The sequence below is a fragment of the Betta splendens genome, chromosome 2, assembly GCF_900634795.4.
Source record: "Betta splendens chromosome 2, fBetSpl5.4, whole genome shotgun sequence".
Taxonomy (NCBI): Eukaryota; Metazoa; Chordata; class Actinopteri; order Anabantiformes; family Osphronemidae; genus Betta; species Betta splendens.
In genome coordinates this window covers 4,857,220-4,881,242 of record NC_040882.2, presented here as the reverse complement: position 1 = coordinate 4,881,242, position 24,023 = coordinate 4,857,220, and the positions used below count along the sequence as shown (strand labels likewise).

Genomic DNA, 24,023 nt, shown 5'->3' with positions numbered 1-24,023 from the left:
AACTTCTAGTCTTTTTCAATATTGATAATTTCATTATTAATGTAAATGTACAATTTCTAAAGCAAAGAAATAGCGTCAGCATGTTTTGATCTCTATGTTGACAAATGACAATTAACTTAGTCAACCTACAGTACATTTACATGTACATTTGTATTTTTAATGCATCCTGTTTTGAAAGGTGTGATGTTCAAACTCCTTACACTGTTTCCGCTTCCAGTTTCCACCTTCTTCACAAAGGCAGGAAAGACAAATCAGTAGCTCCTGTGTTCCTTGGGAGGAGTCAGTGACAGGTTTATTAACATTTACAACGTCAGTGAGCTCTCTAAAGCAAATAAACTGACTGTTAAGATTTTATCTGGAGGAAACCTCCACAATAAAACCGCCAGTGTGTATTTGCTTTGGTACTTATGTGGTTTGAACAATCACACATTATGAAACTTAAAAAAAATAGCCATTTCATGCTCTCACTTTCCTTTTTTAAGCATTTAAAGCTGTTTTAACGAGATAACGTTTCCTCTGGCTTGTTGCCTGGGAAATTTGGCTTTTATGACACTAGGGGGCGACATTGCTCAACCTGCTTTAAAGTGAAATCCACACCTAAAGAAACGTATTTTTTTTGTCTGATTCAGCTTTAATTCCTCATTTTGACCACAGTTTGCGCATTTTCACTGTAGCACCACACTGTGAGTATACTGTTGCACCCACAGGAGCCTGTGACTAGTGAATAACATCCACAACAAATACACCAACTTGCTGAAGGGACACTTCCTCCTTTGCAGCTCTACTGGAGCGTGCAGGGTGTGAGTGCCGGAGCCAGATTGTGCAGGCAACGCAGCGATGCACGTCACAGGTATCACATCCCACAGCTCACACGGCTTCACGTGCTTCATGCCACCAAACCTCCACTTACCGCTGCACCCACTTGTGTTTCTGCGTCTGTTTTGCATTTTATAATTTCCTTTCCACCACCTTCATATAAATGTATCACAGCTATTGCTTCCCATAATTTATTCAATAATTTAAGCGGCTCCGCATTATAATAACGTGACCTTTGGAACCAAGGTGGTGAGAAGTTCTTGTTCAGCTTCAGGCGTTTCAGTCTGAACCGAAAGGCGTCATTTCCTGGATTCAGAGTGGAAGAGAGCTGGTCTCATGATGAGCTTAAATCAAACAATAAGAAGGTTTTCCCCTGTAGAAAACACGCGCTTCAACACCTGTAAGCTAAAGGTGACTCATAGTGAATGTGCAAGACGTCCTTCCTGGAATCTCACCAACATTCAGCTCTAACGGGCCTTTCATCCTATTCACCATACTTGAGTCCAGTGATGGAGGTTTGTAAGATTATGCATCTGTCTGCTCTGTTTTGCATTTCCATTATATTTATAAAACTAGCATATATATCATCAGTTTAAACTCATCTCCAGCAACAGAACAATGCTTCCCACCATCCTCAGGCCCCACTGCCCTGCTGGGTTTCACCTCGGCCTCCGGCCCCAGTGGCTGCTGGGACGGCTCCACCCCCCCTCGACCCTGATGAGGACAAGGTTCTGAATAAACGCTGAGCGAACTGGTGTCCTCCATCATCTAGTTGAGTGAACACACCTGATCCAGGCGTGGCTGCAGCAGCTAGTGTGTAACCGAGCAAAGCAGTGGAGAGATAAACAGTCTGTTCAGCAGTAACAATCTGATCCATTATCACACATTCATATTTAATAATACGTGTTAATAGAATAGATCTTCAATCCTGTTTGTTACCGACACTGAATAAAACCTATACGTCCTGCGTTTGGGTCATAAAGTTCATGATTTCCATTTCTACTGTAACCAACTTCCATTTCTGTGTTTACACCATGGTTACGTGACTTGCGGTCTGATGGTGCTTCCTGTTCATTACTTAACGGCTGGTCTGTTCCCAAAACGTCACGCCAGAGAGCGAGAGCCGCTTCACCCCAACCAACAGAGCAGTGAAAACACAAACACGATACATCAGAGGATCACGTGTCCAAGAGGCGTTTGCACCGGATGTGTGCACCACGATTGATACCTGTACAGGAAGCAAAACCATTTACCTATAGATGTGTGACGCTGCACACACGCTCACAGATTCACACTTGGCCTCAGCGGTGGTTTCATATGTACAAAATTTCACTTCTGTCTTATTAAGGCACCAGTTACAGGAATTCAAATACACAAAATGTCAAGTTTTCTTCACAAGACAAACACAAACAAAAGTCAGTGTGATGTATAAATATGAACATGAATCAAAGCCTTAAAATAACAGCATTTACCTCAGCAGGGTACTAACACATTCTCATAAATAGGAATGTTGAATGATTCATATTGAGCAGTTTGGGGGTTTGGGTTTGTTGCTTTCCTGGATCCTCGTCCACAGTGGAAAGCTGAGACGGAGAGACCACACGTTCAGTTTCTGTTCTCACAACAGCGACGGGAGCGCGTACACGTGTGCTGGGAACGAAAAGTCCCACCTTTCCAGACCCGCTTTGGCGTCACACACACGGCGATGAGGACGATGACAAACACCATGAGGCCGGTCACGCGGTGCACGTGGGGAAGGATCACTGCAGGACGAGGAGGACGGGCTCAGCATCACGTGACGTTTGGTTTGATGTGTCAGAGCATCAGTGTGTTACCTGGTTTCAGCGTCTCCCAGCTGCAGGCAGTGGCGTCAGTGTTATCTGGAAAATATTTCAGCCTATTGGTGAAACAATGGCACAAAATGGCTTCTAACGGCAGACAGACTGGGAGACTGGACCTGTCAGGATCAGTGGCAGCCGTTGGGTTTCTCCCCCTCTGTTCCAGCATGACAGGCCCGTGTTCTGGACCGGCCCACTGCCCCTCCTTCCCTCAGACTCACAATCAGCCAATCAGGACAGCTCGTCACACCTGCGCCTTCTCTTCAGCCTCCCTCTTATGCTCATCCATCCCATCATTCACTGAGGAGAGGGCTGTTGGACTTTGAAGGACATGCTTTCAGGAAGCGCCTTCATGTGAGACCTGTTGATGTGTTGTTCATTGGACACTATGTCTCTTCTAGGTTGTGAACTTTACTGTTAGTCATGCGTTACCCCTTAAAGTAAGTGGTGCATTGTGTTCTGTCAGCCTCACTCTTTCCCTGCCACAGCTCCACAGCTCCACAGCTCTGGTGTTTCAGTTTCCATAGAAAGGTGTTTTGATTTCTAGATTTACATTGAGTGTTTCTTCTGCTCTGAGTTATTATCTTGCATTGCTCATGTCATTAAAGTATCTTGCTCTTATCCTGTGGATCTCTCTCTGATTCTGACTCAGTCCAAATTCCCTTCCCTAGAGACTGTCCACTATCTTGCATGGTGGAACATGATGGGACCCTGATGCACAGAATGCGGTGCTACTGGCAGAAGGACTGTACTGGCAATAAGTTGTTAAATGCATCATTATATAATACGTTACCTATAAAAACAGTCCTGATGTGCAGACGTGATCCGTCCAAACCTGCTTTTACCTCGACACTTACAGTGAGTCTCAGCTGGATGTATTTTAAATACTAAATATCTTTATAAATACTTTTAATGCTGCACCATTTTATAAAACATAAACAGATGATGCATTTTTATTTATTTATTTTTATTTATGTATTTTTTATTTAATTACATGATAGTAAAAGCTTTAAGGGCTTTTCATGCTGCACCTGTGTCCTCCAAACTGGAAATTCAGGTCAGATAGGGGTCTATATATGTCTGTGGTTAATGCACCGCTGCTGCTTCTGGGTCTGCGTAAAGTAAAGTCGTCTCCTCCAGTATCAAAATATTAAGGTCTGTAAACGGTTCTGATTAAGATCACTAATAAAGGACATAAGATAAAGTGATAGAGCTCAGATAAGGCTGATGTCACAGTGTGTAGACATGAAAATGATGTGAGTAATTATATTATATATAATATTATTATTTACTGACCCAGAATTATATATTCTCTCAATCTAACAGTTGTTAAACCTTTTAACCTCATATGTAACTTTTTAATATAAATTAAATTTAAATTATTCATTCAGCTCATTTGTCTTAGTTTATCCTGTGTGAGTTTTTTGCTTGTCCCTGAACTATGCGAATGCACTACACTGTACTGTCTTCTTTTGTTTGCTATCATTTACACACTCAGACTGACAAATGTACAAAAAATCAACAACAACTTACTGTCAGCATCTGAAGTGAGGATGAGCACGGCCCAGACGGACACATGGAGGATGGTCAGACAGGAGCTCATGGTGGGATCACATGAAGAACCAGTGACCCAGTGGAACCTTTTAAGTGTTCTTTATCACTGTAAATGTGGTGGTTTTCCTCCGTTTGTGTGTGTGTGTGTGTGTGTGTGTGTGTGTGTGTGTGTGTGTGTGTGTGTGTGTGTGTGTGTGTGTGTGTGTGTGTGTGTGTGTGTGTGTGTGTGTGAAGACACTTCCTACATGAATCATCTTTACAGTCTCGTGAAATTTTGGGGATTTTTTTTAAAGTAAATGTTTCTGCCTTAATAGTTAAACAGGAAATATGACTCAGATAAAACCATAAACCTCACTAAACAAAAGTAAACAGAATTACTAAATAAGATGATTCAAAAGATGCTCTGCTGTTTTTGGTGTTTGGTGTTTAATACTGTTTGGTGAAAAATGTTAGATTATATCAGATTACATTCAGGAAATGAATGACGTGAAATGTTATGATGAGTGCAATATTAACCAAAGGCTTAATAACACAAGAACTACCAGAACACAATGACTATAAAACACAGACTGTGTCACCATTTATTTAAGTGTATTGCTAAATATTCATTCTTGGTTTCATTATAACGTATTTGTAAATGTTTTATTGATGTTCACTGAGGAAACCTGCTACATTCCATTACAGTGTCTCAGCCAAGGCTCGTCAGTGTGAAGAGGAGGAGCCACTGATTCTCTGGATGTGGCTCAGTTTTGCTCCTGGAGTTTTACACACAATTGTGGTCTAAAAAACATCACATAATAGGAGTTCAAAGATTTTCATGATCACTGCTATACATTTTGTAATTGTCAGGTGAGAGTGTTTCTTTTTCAGCAGATGGTCAGTGATAGTAGCGAGTCTCACCTTTACACACCGGCTTGGGTGTAACATACACAGCTAATGCTGCAATGACCAACACCATGATTCCAACAACACAGAACAAGTTGAGTTGAGTTGAGTCGTTTGTGAAATCAGCTATGAACAGTGGAGAAATGTAATTACTGTCTAAAACATTCAGGATTTACGTGGCTCCTGTTTAATGAGAGGCCATGCGATGACCAAGATCACTGTCTATATGTTCTTACCAGGTTCCACGGTTGTCCATGTAGCTGTAGTCAGCACTGCTTTAAAAACATGGCAAAATACTGTTTGTGACGGTTCAGAAATCAATAAATTAATAAATTAGTGGCAATAACAAATTTTTATTTTCTAAACAGTTCCTTATATAAACAGTCCTCATGTACTAAATGACACTCACGTCTTGAAACAGCTTTAAGAAACAATGTTGTAACAGCTGTGAGAAACAACAATGTGTGGCTCAGCGTTAATGTATGTTTGTGTATTAGATTCTAAATAATACAGACTATACAGACAGGTATTTATTGACATATAAATGAGAGCAGAACAGCTGTGTGCACTCTACAGAATAGATTGTTCTTATAAGTGTCATTGTTCCATGCAGCAGTGGGCAGCTCTTCCTTTTCTATATAAAATAAAGATGGTTTGATCTGTGTGACACCTGTAATGTTTTACATCAGAAATGTTTTACTTTCAAAACTAAACTAAAAAACTAACTTCTGCATTTTTTAGGAGTGTGATACAGTGGTACAGTATAGTAGTAGTACAAAATATGTTTTTATTATTGACACACACATTTACTGGATGACTATGTTCCATTTAAATATTTATTTGATTAGTAAAAAAACTCACCATAAACAGAGACGTTGATGCCGTGACTCACACTGCTTTCACTGTAACAGTGATACTGTCCTGAATCACTACTGACAATGTGTTTGAAGACCAAAGATGAAATCCCTTCATTTTTGCTTGTTATTCTCCAGGTTGTTTTAATGTGGTTGTCACTGCTGACAAGAATAGAGGCAGCAGTTTCCCCTCGTTTATACCAGAAGACTGTTGGTGGTGAATTGTTGCAGAAACTTATTGGGCAGTTAATTGTGAGCTCTTGTCCAACGACGACCTCATAAGCTGTGTTGCGTTGTACATTAAGTTCTGTTTCACATTTTGAATCTTCACCTGCAGAAATAAAACAATTTTTAACATGGACATAAACCCACAATACTAAGTGAATTTAGCTCACGTTCATCATGTTATTCTACTCTAGTGCGGCTTCTACTTCTAGCTTTTAAACTGCAGTAGAAGACAAATGTACAGTGTATCCCAAGGTCTAAATTTAGTTTGTTAAACTGTGTTGGAACTTCACATGCACAGAGGAAATAGAAAAACGTATAATGAAATGACTAGAAAATAGCTTGTAACTTTTTAATATTGACACAAGAAGATAGAAATACATTTTAATCAAACAGCAGTGACTGATGTTAAAATAGTCTTATTTTCTTTCACAAATTTGCTGCTTTTCATTTGTTCCATTATATTAATTCAACTGATTATTGACATAGAAGTAGTTTTGCCTGTTTTCTCTTAATACATTGGTAAATGATCATTTATTTGACTTCTATTCATAAACACAGGACTGCGACGGACAGTAGCCAAACTCTACTCAGACACAAACGTAGACAAAACAGACAGAAACTTACCATCAGCATCTGCAGTGAGGATGAGCACGGCCCAGATGGACACATGAAGGACGGTCAGGCAGCAGCTGGAGCTCATGGTGGGAACGAATAAGAACCAGTGATCTTTGTCTGGGAAACAACTAATACTGTAACTGTGTCTGTTTCACAGACATGCGGTCAACGCTACTTCCTGTTGTTCATCATGGTGGTCTATGGTGCGTTTCTGCACCTCTAATGCTGGTTATGCTGTTATGGCAATTACACTCAACATACATGTTACTGACATAGTACCTGCGTAGGTGAAACACCTGTAGATAAAGACACGGGACGGCTTTTACCAAACATTCATCCAAACACAGGATTTGGGCCTTTTATGCGACACCAAGCAAACATATTTAACAATGTGAAAGAAAAAGCAGAGTTCACACTTACACATGCTGTGAAAGGAGGTGGATTCATTGACCACATCTGAAGGTGAACAAAAGACTTAGCACTTAGACGTGTTAATAATATTTGGTCAATAAAGTCCCTAATTACTAAAACTTCAACTAAAGACCTCCTAGTTCCTTATGCTCCCAGCAGAACGCTTTGTTCTCAGAACACTGGGCTACTTGTGGTTCCTAGAGTCTTTAAATGTACAGTAGAACGAGGGGCAGAGCTTTTAGCTACCAAGCTCCTCTCCTGTATAACCTGCTCCCTGTTCAGGTTCGAGAAGCTGACACACTCTCCACCTTTAAGATCAGCCTTACTGTAAAACCTTCCCTTTTGATCAAGCTTATAGTTAGAAATGGTTCGGGTCACTGGCAATGATTGTTAGTCACTGGAACCATCTCTTAGTTAAGCTGCAATAGACATAGACTGCTGGGGGACTTAATTTATACACTGAGCTCCTCTGTTTCCTTCTACCTCCTCTGTCCAATAACCTCCCATCATTGTTCTATGTTTAACTAACCTTGTCTCTTTCTCTCCAGTAGTTGTGCCCCCCCCCCCCTCTTTTTCTCCCACTCTGTCCTCACCTAAAGGTATCATTGGACTCAGAGCTGTGTCTGTGATAGGCAGCTAAATTGAATTAAAACTTAAGTGTCACAACTGCAATAGCAGAATCTACCCACCTTATTCTGACACAGTTACATTAAAGTATAATGTGTTAGATTTAGATCAGGTCTTGAATGAATATTATTCTATCCTTCATACTGTATCACACGCTACATAGAGTTATTACAGCTTTGTCAGCTCATACACAGCCCTGTTTTGGTCCTGTGATAGAAATCAGGTCCATGTTATTATACTGTGTACATGTACAGTGTAATTCTATTTTTAAACAAACAAAATGTGTCATTTTGACCATGGATCTGCTGTTGAGGCCTGTGTGTTAACTGGTTTCAAAATGTGGAGTTTCAGTTGACGACTGCATCAAAAAAGCACTGTTCTCACATACACATGCTGTGAAGGGAAGTGTGCTGTGAAAAAGACAAGGGTCAGGGACTTAGCACGTGAACCTATTAATAATATTTGGTCAGCGTGGTCAAAGATAACTATTATTACTATTATACTATTAAAACTATAATGTATTATCACAACTACAATAGCACAATGTATGTTGAATTGCCCAACTCATTCTGACACAATTAAATTAAAACGTGATAATTTATATTGAGGTCCCGTCTTTAATGAACAAGATATTAGAATCAGTTATTACAACTCATTCAGCTCATACACGGTCCCATTCTCTGGATCTGGGTCGGTTTTGGTTCTGGAACTTCTTTCACAGCGGACTCCTAGAATAAAAATCAGGTCCATTATAATATGCTGTGTACATGTACTGTGTAAATCCTTCTTCTTTTAAGTGGACAGAGTCTCACCTTTACACACTGACTTGAGTGTAACATACACAGCTACTGCTACTATGACCAACACCGTGATTCCAGCAAAAAAGTACACAAAGAGCCAGAGAGAGTCCTGAGTTAAGTTCTCTGTAGGATTAAGGAGACATTTAGTTTGGCATCAGCTATAAACAGTGTAGAAATGTAAATTGTTTGCATATGTCTGCAGGTGTATTACGTATGCTCTTACTATGTTCCTGAGTCGTCCGTGTGACTGTGGTTGACTTTAAAGTATCTGAAACATACAAAATGTTTCATTACAGCTTGAAAGGGGCAACTTCAGTCTGATTGACTTAGCTACAGTATGTAATTAGAGTAAGAAATGATTTCCTGGGACAGTGGATCTCAGTCTCGTTGTAAACACTCACTCGTAGACAAAGACACCAATGCTGTGACTCACGCTTCCTTCACTATGACACTGGTACCAGCCCGAGTCGCTGATGCGTATTTTGTCAAAGACCAAAGATGAAATTCCTTCTAAATGGTTTAAAGTGTTCCACTCTGTCCTGATATGACTTTTTTTCTTGAAATCAACAAGGAAAGTGGTTTTCCAAAGTTGAAACCAGGAAACTGGCGGTGGTGTGTTGTTGCAAAACGTAATTATGCAGTTGATCCTAAGGTCAGCTCCATTTAGAACTTCATACATTGTGTGGCGTCGTACTTTAATTTCAGTTTCACATGTCGAATCTTCATCTGTTGAAGGAAAATTACAAATTAAACTGTAGAAATTGCTTCAAATGATAGAAATTCAGTCAATTCATATTTTCATGATAATAATTTAGTTTGTTAGTTTATTTGAAGCATTTGCACTATTTACAACCTCTAATATTAGAAAACAGTGCTAATCTACATATATGCAGACATTACCCAGTGACAGAGGAACAAAGACAGTAGCGAATCACTGGTCTGAAGGAGCATTAGCGTCGTAAACAGAACAAACAACAACTTACCATCAGGACCTGAAGCATCTGAAGTGAGGATGAGCACGGCCCAGATGGACACATGAAGGATGGTCAGACAGCAGCTGGAGCTCATGGTGGGAACGAATAAGAACCAGTGATCTACCTCTGAACAACAGCTAATACTATAGCTGTGCTCTCTTTGACATCAATCACATGCTCAGCTGCATTTCCTGTGATTCATTACAGTGGTCTCCACTGTGTGTTTGTGTGTGTGTACCTCTATGTTGTGGAGGCAAATATTAAAAAACTGTACATTCCAGCAGCAGAAGCTGCTTCTTTCACTTGTTTCTTTCCACCCTGAGCTTGTTGGTTTCTACAGAAACTGAAAGTAAACAGGACACACTATAAAATGTAGTTTACTAAAGCAGCCTGAATTATTAGTATTTAGCAGACGTTATTTACAGATGTAAACAGTGGACTAAAGACTGTTGGATTTCATCAGTGTAGTAAATGAAAATAGTTTGAGCTCTGAGAGGAAAGTCTCAACTATACACAACCTTACTGCACATTTGGGCATGAAGTGTCTTCAGTTATTGTGCGTCCAAAATAAGCTCAGCAGTTACTAACTGATGTACAATAGTGTACATTAATCAACATCAAAGCAAGTTGTGGGATACAGAACAAACTGTAACTGAATGGCTATTTTTGTCTGTTGCAGATTTACCATAAAGGCCCCTGCTGACACTGAGGGTGGTCTACGTTTCCTAAGTTCACACATTGCCAGGAAACCAAACTGCTGCAGAAGGCAACTGTGCAGTCAGTTCGATCAAACTGTGTGTATAATTCAAGTCATTTGACAGTCTAGGAAGTCACCTGTGGTTTCTCTTAGAGCGTCTTAGGTTTGCTGCCTGTAAAAGGTTCCGCACAGACAAAGCTACAGTAGTTTAGATTTAAATGAACAACAATAACACTGGATGAGCTAAGAATGTGAATACTAAATTCAACAAACCATCTCTCACAGTCCTCGAAACAAGGTGTCTGTTTGATTGACAGCTGCTGACCAACATGACAAACGTGACAAGCCTGGGTTGTAGTTTACATGAGTTCGCTCGCTGTCAGAGTGTTGACCACCAGTGTCTAAATGGATTTGAGGTTTGCATGAAATGTGCTGCAGCTGAGCTGCTCATTGATGTAGTTATGTAGCTACAAACCGATGTTGGTAGGGCTCTGTTTTATGGCGAGTGTTCAGTGTTTTTTTTTAAGAAACTGAGCTGAAACTTCAGCACAGAAACGAATGTGGTTTGTCTTCAAAGTCTGCGGCCTCTGGCTTGTGTAGCCGTCGTCAGCTCAGTGTGACCATCGGCCAATAATAGAACAAATATGGTAAGTTAGGGTTAATGTGACATGGCTCTGTTTAATGCCGATTTAAGGATTTGCTTTCGTGCAGCTTAATAAAAATATAAATGATAAACAAAGTTCATGTCATGTCAGGTAAATGCCCGTTTAAAAAATTATTCATTATTGTCTTTTCTATAAAAAGGAATGAATCACATTAAAGAACTGTCATTTTTACAGTCACCATCAATGGATAAAGCGACAGAGACTGATCCTGCTCTCTGATTGATCAAATGTATAGCTCTTTTCATTTTTCACAGAAAAAGTCAATAATGATGTAGTCAGTTCTGTTTTACAGTATATTTTCCTTTATAGGAATAAAATAGCTTCAATCAGATGCACTAGTGATAAATCATACAATCTTGATTTCAATCAAACAGTTATTTGTACACATTATATTATTTGATTGCACATTTTCATTCATTTTCATTCATCATGATTCACCTCCTATATTGTCTTTACCTCAGCACACAAGAAAACACCCCTTACTGTTAATGTGATGCAAATTCAAGTCTTGGCTATAACGTACAGAAGGAGTGGTATACAAAACATTCAAAACAAGCTCTCAAGCAAATCTATAATAACTGTAGATACAATCAGAACAAATGTGTTAAAGGAAGGTTTCCTGAGCGCCTGTAAACTTTGTAACCAAATTTAAACTATTTCTCCACCTGCATTAATCTAAGTCAAATACAGTGCCCGAATGTAAGATGTACATGGACACCTGTACACATGGAGCATCATCAAATGTGTCACTCTCAACATTACATGTATGTAACTCTAGCAATCACAAACCACTATAATATGATATTCTGCAGGGATATCATATTATCAGGTAAGATAGAGATTTACACTTTTAATGTTATTAATTTCACACAAAATACAGCTATGTGCAAATATTCACTATTTGTGTAATTAGTTTGTGTTAATGATTTCATTTAAGGTACCAGTAATACTGTGAAACACAGTTTGTTAACAGTGGGTGATAAATATGCACATTCTTTAACAATTACAATATTGCAACTTAGTTTAAACCAGTTTCACGGTGATGTGTGGATGGCCCTGATGCTAAATAAGCTTTTAGACTTAGAATATTCACAATGACATGCTTGTGAATGCAATTATTTTAACCATTATCCAGTTATAAGACACATAAGAAGCCCTGCATACACTTGAACAGACTAATTAACGTGTCAGTGAAATAGATCCTAATAATAAACTCAGATCCTTAGGAGAAGTCAAACTCAGTAACAAGGGGGATCCAGTACAGTTCAAATTAAAAAATCTATGTGCGTTGGTGGTAAAATGGTCTCACCTCCCAGTTTCACTTCCTGTCTTTAGTTCTTTTGCTTTCAGTCACCCTCAGACAGGTACATGTTGCTTTTATCAGAATCCAGACTGAGTGATGTAGTTGTAGGTTTGTTTCATTAGCTGAGGTCACTCGAGTGTAACCCCTGCAAGTGTGTAGGAAGTTAAAGTCAGGATAGTTGGTGAAGGTGATCATTTATTTGAGGTCTTTTGAGAAAACTCTTGTCAGGTAGACTGGATCAAGACCATAGAAGTAAACAAGCATAAAACAAACGACTTTTCTTGATCTGCACTCCCTGCTGTGAGAAGGTTGCTTTTAGGTTCACTTTTAACTAGACCTCCAGACTGTTCCACTGTGAACTGATCACCTTTACTACTAGTGTGAGTTGAATTTCCATTATCCAGGTCCAGAGTCTGTGGTACTCCACGTACTGTTACGGCCCCAGGTTTTGGTGATTTAGTCCAAGGTCCACTCCGCTAGGACACACGAATGGCTGCGTACTCTGAACACGCCTCCTCCACGTGAAGCCTCGGGGGACGGGCAGCGGTCCCCGGTGGCAGCTGATGGTTGAGAGCAGCATAGACCACAGAGGCTTGCTCTTCCCCCTCCACAGTCACCTGTCTCTGCCCGTCCTCCCTGTTGTGGCTGTAAACATGCCGATTGTCTCGTGGTGTTGTCAGACCGCTGGGCTGATCCTCCTGTGACTTTCTTCGAGTTGACCTCCGAGGCAGCGGGGCCAGGGGGCTTCCCCTGGGTGAGGCCTGTGAGGAGGGTCGCTCCAACATCGGGATTTCCATGTACTATAACAGTAAAAACGTATGTAAGTAAACAGAGGAGATTAATATGTGATAAGGTTAAAGTCTGAAATGGTGACTTACCTGATTATCAGTGTGTGTCTTTTGCTTTGATTTCCCTAAAACATTTGGCTAAATTCATTAGTATGCACAGCACCAGTATATGTAGCCTGTAAATTTAAATGATCGTATTAGATCTTCTCACCTTTACAGCCTCGCATTGATATCACAGATATAATGATGACTATAATGACAAATACTGCAATCCCAGCAGAAAAGTAAACGTACATCCAAACATCTGTGAGTGGAGGAACAGATGATGGGACAGCTGTGAGAAACAACAATGTGTGGCTCAGCGTTAATGTATGTTTGTGTATTAGATTCTAAATAATACAGACTATAGGTATTTATCCACAATAAAATGAGAGCAGAACAGCTGTGTGCACTCTAGAGAATACAGTAGATTGTTCTTACACATGCCGTCGTTCCATGCAGCAGTGGGCAGCTCTCCGTTCTCTATATAAAATAAAGATGGTTTAGGTCTGTGTGACACCTGTAATGTTTTACATCAGAAATGTTTTACTTTTAAAACTGAACTAAAAAACTAACTTCTGCATTTTTTAGCAGTGATACAGTGGTACAGTATAGTAGTAGTAGTACAAAATACGTTTTTACTATTGACACACACATTTGCTGGATGACTATGTTCCATTTAAATGTTTATTAGATTAGTAAACAACTCACCATAAACAGAGACGTTGATGCCATGACTCACACTGCCTTCACTGTGACACCGATACTGTCCTGAATCACTACTGACAATGTGTTTGAAGACCAAAGATGAAATCCCTTCATTTTTGCTTGTTATTCTCCAGGTTGTTTTAATGTGGTTGTCACTGCTGACATTAATAGGGGCAGAGACAGCAGTTTCCCCTTGTTTATGCCAGAACACTGTTGGTGGTGAATTGTTGCAGAAAGTTAATGGGCAGTTAATTGTGAGCTCTTGTCCAACGCTGGCCTCATAAACTGTGTGACGCCATACTTTAAGTTCTGTTTCACATTTTGAATCTTCACCTGTAGTGAAGAAAAATAACAAACAAGTCCAATGAATGAATAATGAATAACAAGACCCATCTTGATTCCATCCATGCATCTAGAGAAACAACACTATATTATCTAAGTAATTTTTAAAAGGTGCTCATTGGAAGATTACAAGACAAACACATTTCAAATGTCATATTGGCAAATCACAAGACACATACATGTAACTCATAAAACAGATTCCTCACACTGAAAAAACTCTTGGTGACATTATATAGTGTGACAAATTTACATTATTGCATTATTTACATTATGGGTTACCCTAGCCTTGTACTAGTCCTCTGTATCACCACTTACCATAACGCTGTACTGTCTATTACACTGTGTACATTAAGTATTCCAGGGAACATGAAATTTGAGTTAAGGTAAAATTATATATAAAAGGCATACTTATGCTGTTGGCAATACCAACAGCATAATTGCAATGACAAAATAATACATATTAAAGCATGTGTTTGATGCAGTAAACCGCTTCAGAAACATAAGAAAGGACCTTCAATATTTTAATGATTTGATTGTCAGAGAGTTTGTGAGTTTATGTGTTTTGAAACACATACAATAATTACTTGGGCAATGTGTATTTAACGTGTGTGTAGTGTACCGTCATCATAAAAAAAATACATTTCAATAATTTAGCAATATTTTTTTAGTGACTGCGTGACACAATGAGTTCTCACTAAATAAAACCAAACCATACAAGCTTTAAATACATACAATTGTGGTTAAGGGTCATAAATAAAGTTGGTGACATACAGTGTTTGTTGCTTTTTAGTGTACTGTATAGGCAAACTATCACCTTTCACTTCTTATAGTTTTTATCGATTAGTTAAACACATTTCATAAAATTATGCCTCGTATTTTAACAGTTACATAACATATCACCAAGTTCTACAAACATTCTCTTTCCAGGCCAAATGAATCTTTGTTTCACCTTTGGAGCAAAACCCCTTCACTTTGGTTCCAAAACCAAACTTTGCCCTCAGACAATACACACAAGACCTCATACATAACACACTGGTGCTCAAAATTTAAAGCAATTTTTCCAAAACCAGCAAATCTGTTAGTCTCCCTCTCTATAAACCTTGTAACATGAACCCGACACAATCTATACAGTACATTTTCATATGTTCTTGTACTACACAACACAATATAAAAAAGGTCTGGGTTTTGGTTTGGGTCAGGCCAGGGACTCTCACATTACAGGCTATATTAGCCCTAAACATACAGTGGGGGTAAAACCCTCTTTCATGCCTCATGCACCCTTCACATGCATCTACAGTATGTCTATGTAGCTTCTTCAATGTTTTGAAAGAGTTGAGCACAGACACAATATGAGGTTCCTGGTCATACACTTTCATCCTCCATGCCGAGTACGCAGCAGAGCAATGTTAGAAAACCTCAGGACATTTGTAAAACAGTCCTGCATAGTCACAATGAACCAGGACAAGGTCAACTACTGTACAAAAACAGTGGCTCCAAATTCATCTCAGGCTGCTTGTCTCCCTGTCCTTCCTTGTTCTTCCTCCTCTTTCTCCTATTACTTTTTTTTTCAGTGGATCCACTGTTCCATAAATCCAAGAACTGATTTGGGCCTTTTTATCTATCTGTTGAATATGATTGTTGTGTGTTAAATTTTGACGCAATTTTGTTGTTTGAGCACATGATATACAGTAAGGGCTGAGAAATGCAGAGATTTGTGTGTAGAGTTCCCCAGATTTGACCCATGAGTCAAATCTGGGGAACTACAAACACTATTCTCAAACAGAGAATAGTGTTTGTAGTTTCCCAGATTCCACCGTCAAGAAAATTGGTGTGCTGCTTTGAAAATTGACTTATAATGGTGAAAGTAAATGCCTGATTATAGAGTTTTATAAATAGAGAAAAACTGTAATACTTTTCCGAAATTATTCAAACTTTGTTATGCTTGAATAAATCAACCTCTAACTGTTTCTCCCACAATCAGGAAAACACCCTGCTGTGCAGCTGGAACAAAGTCAAAGTAACACCTCAAACAGACATTGTGCTAATTGCCAGTAGTTCATAAATAAATTCACAGTTTGTTTAATAACAAGTGATTAACTTAATGTAATAGACTTGAGGCAGGGTAGTGACAAACACAGTATTTTAAATTAGTTGAATTAAACTGGGCTGAGCCATGTTTGGAACATAACCACAATCCATGTCTGTGCTTTTAAAACCCACCGTCCAACATTTCCAACAATCTAAATCTAAATATTTAGTAGATTTAAAATAATTTTAAAGCTTGTGAACTTCACATATGTCTGGCCTTTAACCCAAACCCCGTAAAAAGAAGTGATCTGTTCCCAGCCCAAAATACTTTTTAGGCTGCTTATCGGATTAAACGAGGTAAGCTAAGACTAATGAGACAGCACAATGATGAAAACAATCGCTTACCGTCAGCGTTTAAAGGGAGAGGCAGCGCTGCCAAGATGGACACATGAAGGACGAGCCAGCAGTGATGAGGCTTCATGATGGAAGTGCTCAGAATAGCTCCAGTCATCTCTCAGATGCTGCCAGTCCAAGTAGGAAATGTCCCTCCAGGTGCAACATTATTTGTTTAACCAAAACAGAGAAGTTCTAGATCGTAACAGCTTCCTCTTTTCACTCTCGCGCTCTCCCTTACCTCTGCCTCTTCGCTCTTTAAATGAGAGGTGTTGAACGTAGTGGGGTTGACTGTAAATCGGAGGGTGGTCTTGCTTCTGCAAACCTCGCAGGTTTAATGCAGTTAGACGTGTCAAAACAGGGGGTTCCCACAGTTTCTGGTGCTGACCCTGCTACGACACACCTTCAGCAGAGATCGCATGCTTTACTACCAACCTCCCTCTCTCACACGCACACGCCTTGTGTTGTTTCAGTCTGTGCACCTTCACGCCGGCTTCATCAAGTCTTGGCGCCGGCTGTGGTTCAACCTTCTTCAATCTGACTTCCTCCCTCCTGCTTTCATGTTTACTGTCTCTGTCTCCTGCAAACTTGTGAAGGCCCTGTGCATGGTGGTGTGGTTTCAGGGGAGCATAAGTAGAGCACTGAGGAGGGGATTGGGATGTTGTGGCCTGTTGAGCCTTAGTGCCCATTGTGTTGACGTGTGCGTGTGGTTGCTATCAGGCATATCCATCAGCCTGTGGATTGCTTATCTGACCGTAAGCCAACCCCACTTAGGTTTTAAAGGACTATTCACCCAATGAAGTACAAAAAAGTCTTTATTTGTTTTCTATGGTATCTCCCCAACAATATTCTGCTGAGATATTTATAAAAAATAGAAGCATTGATGATATTTGTAAAAAATGAATATAATGAGAATGCCGCACTAGGACAATTAAAATTAAATTAATAATAACAACTTCAGAAGAGACGATGAAATATGTATATTTACCATTAGAAACATGTTATTTGTGAATGCTTTATATGTATATATATTGTAAGAAAAGTCGTTCTTGGTAAAAAACACAAATCTGAAAAGAATCAATAATGAAAAGTGCCCCACTGGGGAATTTACCCAGCTAAAATTGCATAAGCATTAGTAAAATCTAAGCCTACTTCACTACATTGAAGTAACCTTGTAACTAAAAATGAAACTTTAAACAAAGTGTCAGACGTGGGGGAGGGGACTGATGTTCCATAATACAGATACTGGTATTGTGACATTGTTCAGTACATTGCACAGAAAACTGTAAAACAAATAGCAATGACAGAATCACTTTAAATGATTTTACTAAGTACGTTTTATAATTAGCATTATTATAGACAAATATATACAGCATACATAGGTTTAAAATTAAATAATATTACCTATAGATACCTGACGTTGACGCTGATGGCATTTGAGCAACTGTGCATAACAACATCTGACAAACTTGGTGGAACAACAGCGGAGACACGTGGACATCCGGGTAACTGCAAACGGTTGCGTCGTGACGACTTACGTTGTCACACGTAATGACGTAACATTCACGTATACGACGACCTGAAAATGGCGGAGTATCTGGCATCCATTTTCGGCACAGAGAAAGACAAGTGAGTTTTAGTTAATATTTCTTGCATGCGTCGTCTTAGAGCTCAGTTTTACGTGAGCTGTCTTTTTAGCGGCTTTTCTTCGGCTTCAGCGGGGTTCGGTGGTTAGCTGCTGATCATCTGAATGTTTGAATGAAGCTTCCCATAGCAAGAGGAAGCTAACCCTCGGCTAACGCATTGAATGAAACTCATGCTGACACCTTAGCTAACTTGCTGCTATTCTGTGCTCATGATGTGCGCCAAAATATTTCCTGTTCGATATATTGTGAAGCTGACACATACACACCCCAACGTTCTAACCATCCAGTGCAGTTCGTTAACCAGCCTGGTAACAGGTAGATGCCTAGCTTAAGTAGCTAATGTGGTCAGTCTAAAAGCTTGTTACACTTGGTTAGCAAACGTTAGCCGCCTTATTCAGGTGGACTGTGATGTTCAGGTTCAGTAGTGGAGAACATCAAGATACACCAGCTTACTGTTTACAGCTTACGATGCGATTGTTTTAATCTTGTTGCAATAATGTCTAAGTTGACAAGAGTTGCGAAGGAAAGCGGGTTTCAGTCAGTCAGATCAAGTAAACTGAAGGGTTATGAAAAAGTAATTATCGCGCAAGATCTTTGTCACTGCAGTTCCTTGGATTCACTCTGCCGATGCCTACATGCAATTAAACTTCCTCCAGAAAAATAAAATTAAGGATGACGTTATCGTTTTCGAGATTAAAACTAAAATGAATCTGAAGTTATCAGTCGACTTAATTCTAGAATTATAAAGACTAAAACTCAGTTTAGAAACTCGTGCCTGGCTTTCAACACTCTCATCAAAGCCGAAATAAGTCAGGACTTAAATAACTTAGTTTAAGACTTAGTTTTCTAAAAGACCCTCAGATCAGAAGCAAACAAAGTGAAGCTGCTTTTGAATATTATGATGCACATAAATAGAAACACTTTTCTTATGATCTTTTTCCCCAACTGTAGTACACTAAAAAAACTCTCTGGCTTTTGCTGGGCCGTTGACTGTTTCCCTGTCTTTATCAAAAAGGGGAATAAAACAGTTCCCTTTGCACTTAAAGCAAATTTTAACTCCAAGGTTTTTTGGCACAGTACTGGAATATGTTTTATTTTCAGGCTTTTTTTTAATTTTAAGTTTACTAACATGTTTTACTTTATTTTGATTTGTTTTGTTTTATGTTTGCATGTCTTTCTTTGCTGTGATTTGTACTTTACACTCAAAGTTGCGTATAGTTGACACAGCTAGATTTAGGGAATGGAATGATGGATTTTGAAGAATGGACTGATTGATGCATCTCTGGTTTTGTCTTTTCCCATTATGTTAACAAAATATGTCATTCGCCTTCACGTAGAAATGTAACTGAATCAGCGGTTTGTTCTGATAAAAATCCCTTGTTTTTTAGGGTTAATTGCTCCTTCTATTTTAAAATTGGAGCTTGCAGACATGGAGACCGCTGCTCGAGATTGCACAACAAACCAACCTTCAGCCAGGTGAGAGTCCTCTCAGACTCTGCTAAGTATTATAATTTAATGTTTCAGTCTGATGTCTGATTAATGTTTCATACAAATCTGTATGAATTCTCTGGTCTGTTGACAAACATTAGTTAGTAATATGCCACATTGTCATATAGTATAATGAAATCTTTATTTGTGTTAGGCTTTTAAGCAAAGTGTTAAAAAGCATATGGATTGTGGATAAAAAAACATGTGTGCTAACCATGTTATTTCCTGCAGACCTGCCTTAACAAACAAATAAGCTAAACTACAAGCTGATCCAGTCATTAAACAACCTTGTTGCAAACATTTTGTTGCTTCCTTTGCAGACCATCTTGATTCAGAACATCTACCGTAATCCCCAGAACAGTGCACAGACGGCCGACGCTTCTCGCTGTAAGTTCGACATTTTTCAGCAACCCTCTTTTTGTTCCGTAAAATGGTGGTCAGGTAAAACCCCTTGCGTAAGGTGATGCTTCAGTACTGCTAAAACACACTCTAAACAAACGGTACTCACAGAGAAAGGGTGGTGTAGTACTTAGAATTGTATTGTACGTGTGAACAGTAAACATGTTCACTATATTGTAATAGAGCTAAAGTGGATCCTCTCATACAGGTAGGTAGACAGGAGGATGATAGAAAATAGGTACACTCAGCATCATCTGGTGAGAGTCCATTATTACACATTCCTACTTGTATGAAAAGGTTTAAGGTTAGGACAAGTTATCTTCCTTCCTTAATGTTGTCTTTAAGTGTGGCTGCATGTCCCACAGTTCACGACAATGAGAATTTTTGGCATGTTACTTGAGGTAATTACTTCCATTCAGCACTTCTAATGCATCTGTGCATCTAGTTAATGCTTTGCCGTACATACAGATATGCAATTGTTGCAGTTCTTTTGCATTTTCAAAGCTAAGACATGAATAAAAAATTATTTGGGATTTTCCCAGTGGAGTTCACACAAAATGCAGTCTCTAAAGCAAAAAAAGTGGGTGGAATCCGAAAACTGCGTTAGCTGAAACATGGCATCAGAAATTTACTGGCACAAAAATACCTAATCACATTTTTCCTCCCCAGCTTTTTATTTTGGTTGTATTTATATCACAGAAGTTTACGTTTTGTATTTCAGACCATTTCCCTCTTGAACATTTACCTTCATAACCTTCAAATCTGTGCCCAGTCTGCTGATGGTTTACACTGTAAGTTTTCCCTTCATCTGCAGGTCCCTCCAGCACTGACTATATGCCTAATACTGCATCACACCTCCCCACATAAATTTGGCTTGGCGTAAGGTGTTGTCTTGTAAAGACACTGAGCGCATCAAATCTTGTCCTGGAGTTAGAACTACTGGCCGCATGCTGTTTTGCAGTTTTCCCTGGCTTAACTGCCTGAGTCAGTGTGGTGCAGTAATTTGTTGAGAGCCATTGGTTTCAGGTTTTCATTTTCTAGGATGTGAAACAGTTGTGATAAACCTGTAAATCATATTCTACATTCTGTGTTTTGGCAGCTTGCTTTTAACGAAGCAGGCTTCTACTACTATTTCAGCCCACTTATTATGAAAGAGCCAAGGCTCCTGAATTGTTGGGTTGTAAAATTAAGCTGTAGTTTTTTATATCATGGTTGCTTTGCACATCATGTATTCACACAAACTAGATCAGGTCTAGTTTTTAATGTACTTCAGTGCAACTGGTTGAATTGGCAGGAAAGGGACTGTTTTGTAGCATCACACCACAGTAAGTCGTATCATGCCATGTTTCTAGTTAGTTTTCTGTTAGGTCAATTTGAAAGCTTTATCCTGTACCTGTCTAACGTTGTCTTGACTGTTGCATGTTTTCATTTTGTAGGTGCAGTCAGCGATGTGGAAATGCAGGAACATTATGATGAGTTCTTTGAGGTGAGTGATCTTCAGTGTTTGTGTAGAATAATGACAACAGTCACAGACTGTTATTTGCCTTTCGTTAAGTGGTCACGCTGCTGGAAGGTCAAAATTAACATTTGTTCACTAGTTAGACAGCTGTTTAAAAATAATAAAACTGGTTTGGATTTTTTATACAATTGAAATTATTCTGGACAGTCTGTCGACAAATGTTTAAAACCCTAATTGTTCATGATTACACTAATGCTTACATTGACCTGCATCTAAAACGTATCTGACCTGATGTAGGTTATTGGAATTATTTTCTACATGTATTCTAGTTCTTGGACGTTCACTGTTGCTTTCTTTTCTAATTTCAAACAAAGGAGGTGTTCACAGAGATGGAGGAGAAGTATGGAGAGGTGGAGGAGATGAACGTGTGCGATAACTTGGGCGATCACCTTGTCGGCAATGTCTATGTTAAGGTTGGTCAACGCTTTATTTCATGTTTACATTTTTAGTTTAGTACATATCTATAGATGCATATTTACAGCAATCACCAAGTTAAACCTTTTTTACATTATAGTATGAGTTATTTTTGGTAATTCAATATTTATGGAGATATTTATAATCTATACCACGTATGTCCGTTGTTTGTAGTTTCGTCGCGAGGAGGATGCAGAGAAAGCAGTCATGGACCTGAACAACCGTTGGTTTAATGCTCAACCCATCCATGCAGAGCTCTCTCCAGTTACTGACTTTAGGGAAGCCTGTTGCCGCCAGTATGAAATGGGGTGCGTGACATCACTTTTTTTCTTTTTAAATTCAGATGAATTTCTTGGTCATTTATAGTCTAGTCATGTATTTGAGGTGTACACAATACGTCTTATGGGTAAAAGGAAACATTACATGTTGGCTTCTCATAATTACTTTCTTAATTATTTTCCTTTTTTGTTGTTTACAAATACTCAATACTAATAAAATCGTATTTGTCAGCTAAAGCTCTGGAGTTAAATCAAACTGAGACAGAAAAAAACAATAGGGAGCTTTATACAGTGCGTACATGTGGAATAAATGTAGCCCAGTTGCTTGTTATGCCTATAGGACTCAGCATATAGAGCAGGCTATGCCAGAAGCTGAATAAAGTTTAACTGTTTAGAGCATGTCCCATAGCTCTGCAACCACACAAGCTGCATCGGTGCTTTGTGAGCTATCGTTTTTCATTTGAATGCAAAGATAAACTTTGTCCTTGCGACGTAGGAGGGAAAATTCTGATCCTCAGCTTTATGAGTCATTTAGTGATTTTCCATTGGCTCAGGAGTTGTTTACTGTGCCAGTGATTGGACAAACCTTGTGTGGAGGGAGATAAAGATCAGATGTTGTGCTTGGCAGCCTGGCACGCTCCTCGGCATATGTAACCAGGAGCCACCTTTTCCGCGTGACACCTCCCTGTACACGCCCAGTGAGTTTTAACCCTTTATATGTACTGTTCTATTTCAGAGAGTGCACTCGTGGTGGTTTTTGTAACTTCATGCATCTGAAACCAATATCAAGGGAACTCCGAAGAGAGTTGTATGGCCGCCGCAGGAAAAGGTATAGAATTTTTAATGAAGGAAGGTTCGTAGTGATTGGTGTTTGTAATCAATCTTCAATTCTCGCCCACCAGACATCGCTCTCGCTCACGTTCCAGGGAACGGCGCTCTCGCTCGAGGGATCGACGACGTGACCGTGAGAGGCGAAGGTCGAGGGACCGAGAGCGCTCTGGACGGTTCTGATTCTGATGGTGACCGAGCCCATTGTCCTACCCCCTCCCTCCTCTCCCCAGCAGTGATAACAATTATTTCCTTTTTGTTAAATTGTTAAATGTGTTTTTTTCTTTTATTCCCTTTTTTTAAAGACAAGCTTATGTCGCTTTCTCAATAAAATACATTTGTACCACTGCACCAGCACCACTTGCTTAAATGAACATGAGTATTTTTTTGTGCTTCTTTGACATGCGAGGTGACGGACAATGATTTACAGCTGGGAGTTTTAACCTGTATCAGTTCTTGGTAATACAAGTACCTCATAAGTGTACATAAAAGTGCTTGGTTACACACATGACTTAAGTACTAAAATTAACTTAATCTTTTTGGGTCTAGAGCTGTAAAACTTTCCTGAAACTTGGCTTTCACACAGGAATGTGGTTCATATAATAGTTTGCAAATTAAATAAAATTTCTAGAACAGGCTGGTTTGCAGTCTGTTGTTTGAGGGTCATTTGTTTTATGGTTCTGCCTACTTTTTAAAATATTTGTTTGAAGAGGTGCAAGTAACCACAATATAGGAGCTATTAAAGAGGATCAAGTGATTGTTTTTATTTAATTATTGCGTTGATAATAAACCGTTCGGAGCTGCCAAGCTCTCACATGGCCCGCGGTCCGCGTGGAGCGTGTTTGGGCAATAAAAAGGCGAACAGATGGCGGAGACCACAACTTAT

The 24,023-nt window shown here is 39.3% G+C and overlaps 2 protein-coding genes and 1 long non-coding RNA gene across 5 annotated transcripts; 1 reads left to right on the top strand and 2 right to left on the bottom strand.

The window, feature by feature from the left end:
• Positions 1-4,775: 4,775 nt before the first annotated feature.
• On the bottom strand, positions 4,776-5,845 carry LOC129603808 (uncharacterized). Its single transcript, XR_008694032.1, has 2 exons — positions 5,109-5,845; positions 4,776-4,988 (listed from the first exon to the last, which is right to left on the bottom strand). It is a non-coding gene; the product is annotated as an uncharacterized LOC129603808 (long non-coding RNA).
• A 5,398-nt stretch (positions 5,846-11,243) lies between these two features.
• On the bottom strand, positions 11,244-17,908 carry LOC114844597 (B- and T-lymphocyte attenuator-like). 2 transcript variants are annotated; one of them, XM_029132094.3, is made up of 7 exons: positions 16,807-17,908; positions 16,578-16,718; positions 13,806-14,135; positions 13,536-13,577; positions 13,267-13,389; positions 13,146-13,180; positions 11,244-13,067 (listed from the first exon to the last, which is right to left on the bottom strand). In XM_029132094.3, the coding sequence occupies exons 2-7, from the start codon at positions 16,681-16,683 to the stop codon at positions 12,744-12,746; spliced, it is 960 nt and encodes a 319-aa protein (XP_028987927.1). In that variant the 5' UTR covers positions 16,684-16,718; positions 16,807-17,908; the 3' UTR covers positions 11,244-12,743. The 2 variants fall into 2 exon arrangements, with proteins under 2 accessions (XP_028987927.1, XP_028987941.1); XM_029132108.3 differs by having other exon boundaries at positions 13,267-13,359; positions 16,578-17,908.
• A 135-nt stretch (positions 17,909-18,043) lies between these two features.
• Positions 18,044-23,486, top strand: LOC114844617 (splicing factor U2AF 35 kDa subunit-like). Of its 2 annotated transcripts, none has more exons than XM_029132121.3 (8): positions 18,044-18,194; positions 19,600-19,687; positions 20,020-20,086; positions 21,535-21,584; positions 21,932-22,030; positions 22,206-22,339; positions 23,046-23,138; positions 23,212-23,486. In XM_029132121.3, exons 1-8 carry the CDS (start codon positions 18,151-18,153, stop codon positions 23,318-23,320), a joined length of 684 nt encoding a protein of 227 aa, XP_028987954.1. In that variant the 5' UTR covers positions 18,044-18,150; the 3' UTR covers positions 23,321-23,486. The 2 variants fall into 2 exon arrangements, with proteins under 2 accessions (XP_028987954.1, XP_028987964.1); XM_029132131.2 differs by lacking the exon at positions 18,044-18,194 and adding an exon at positions 20,820-20,889 and having other exon boundaries at positions 19,613-19,687.
• Positions 23,487-24,023: the final 537 nt, after the last annotated feature.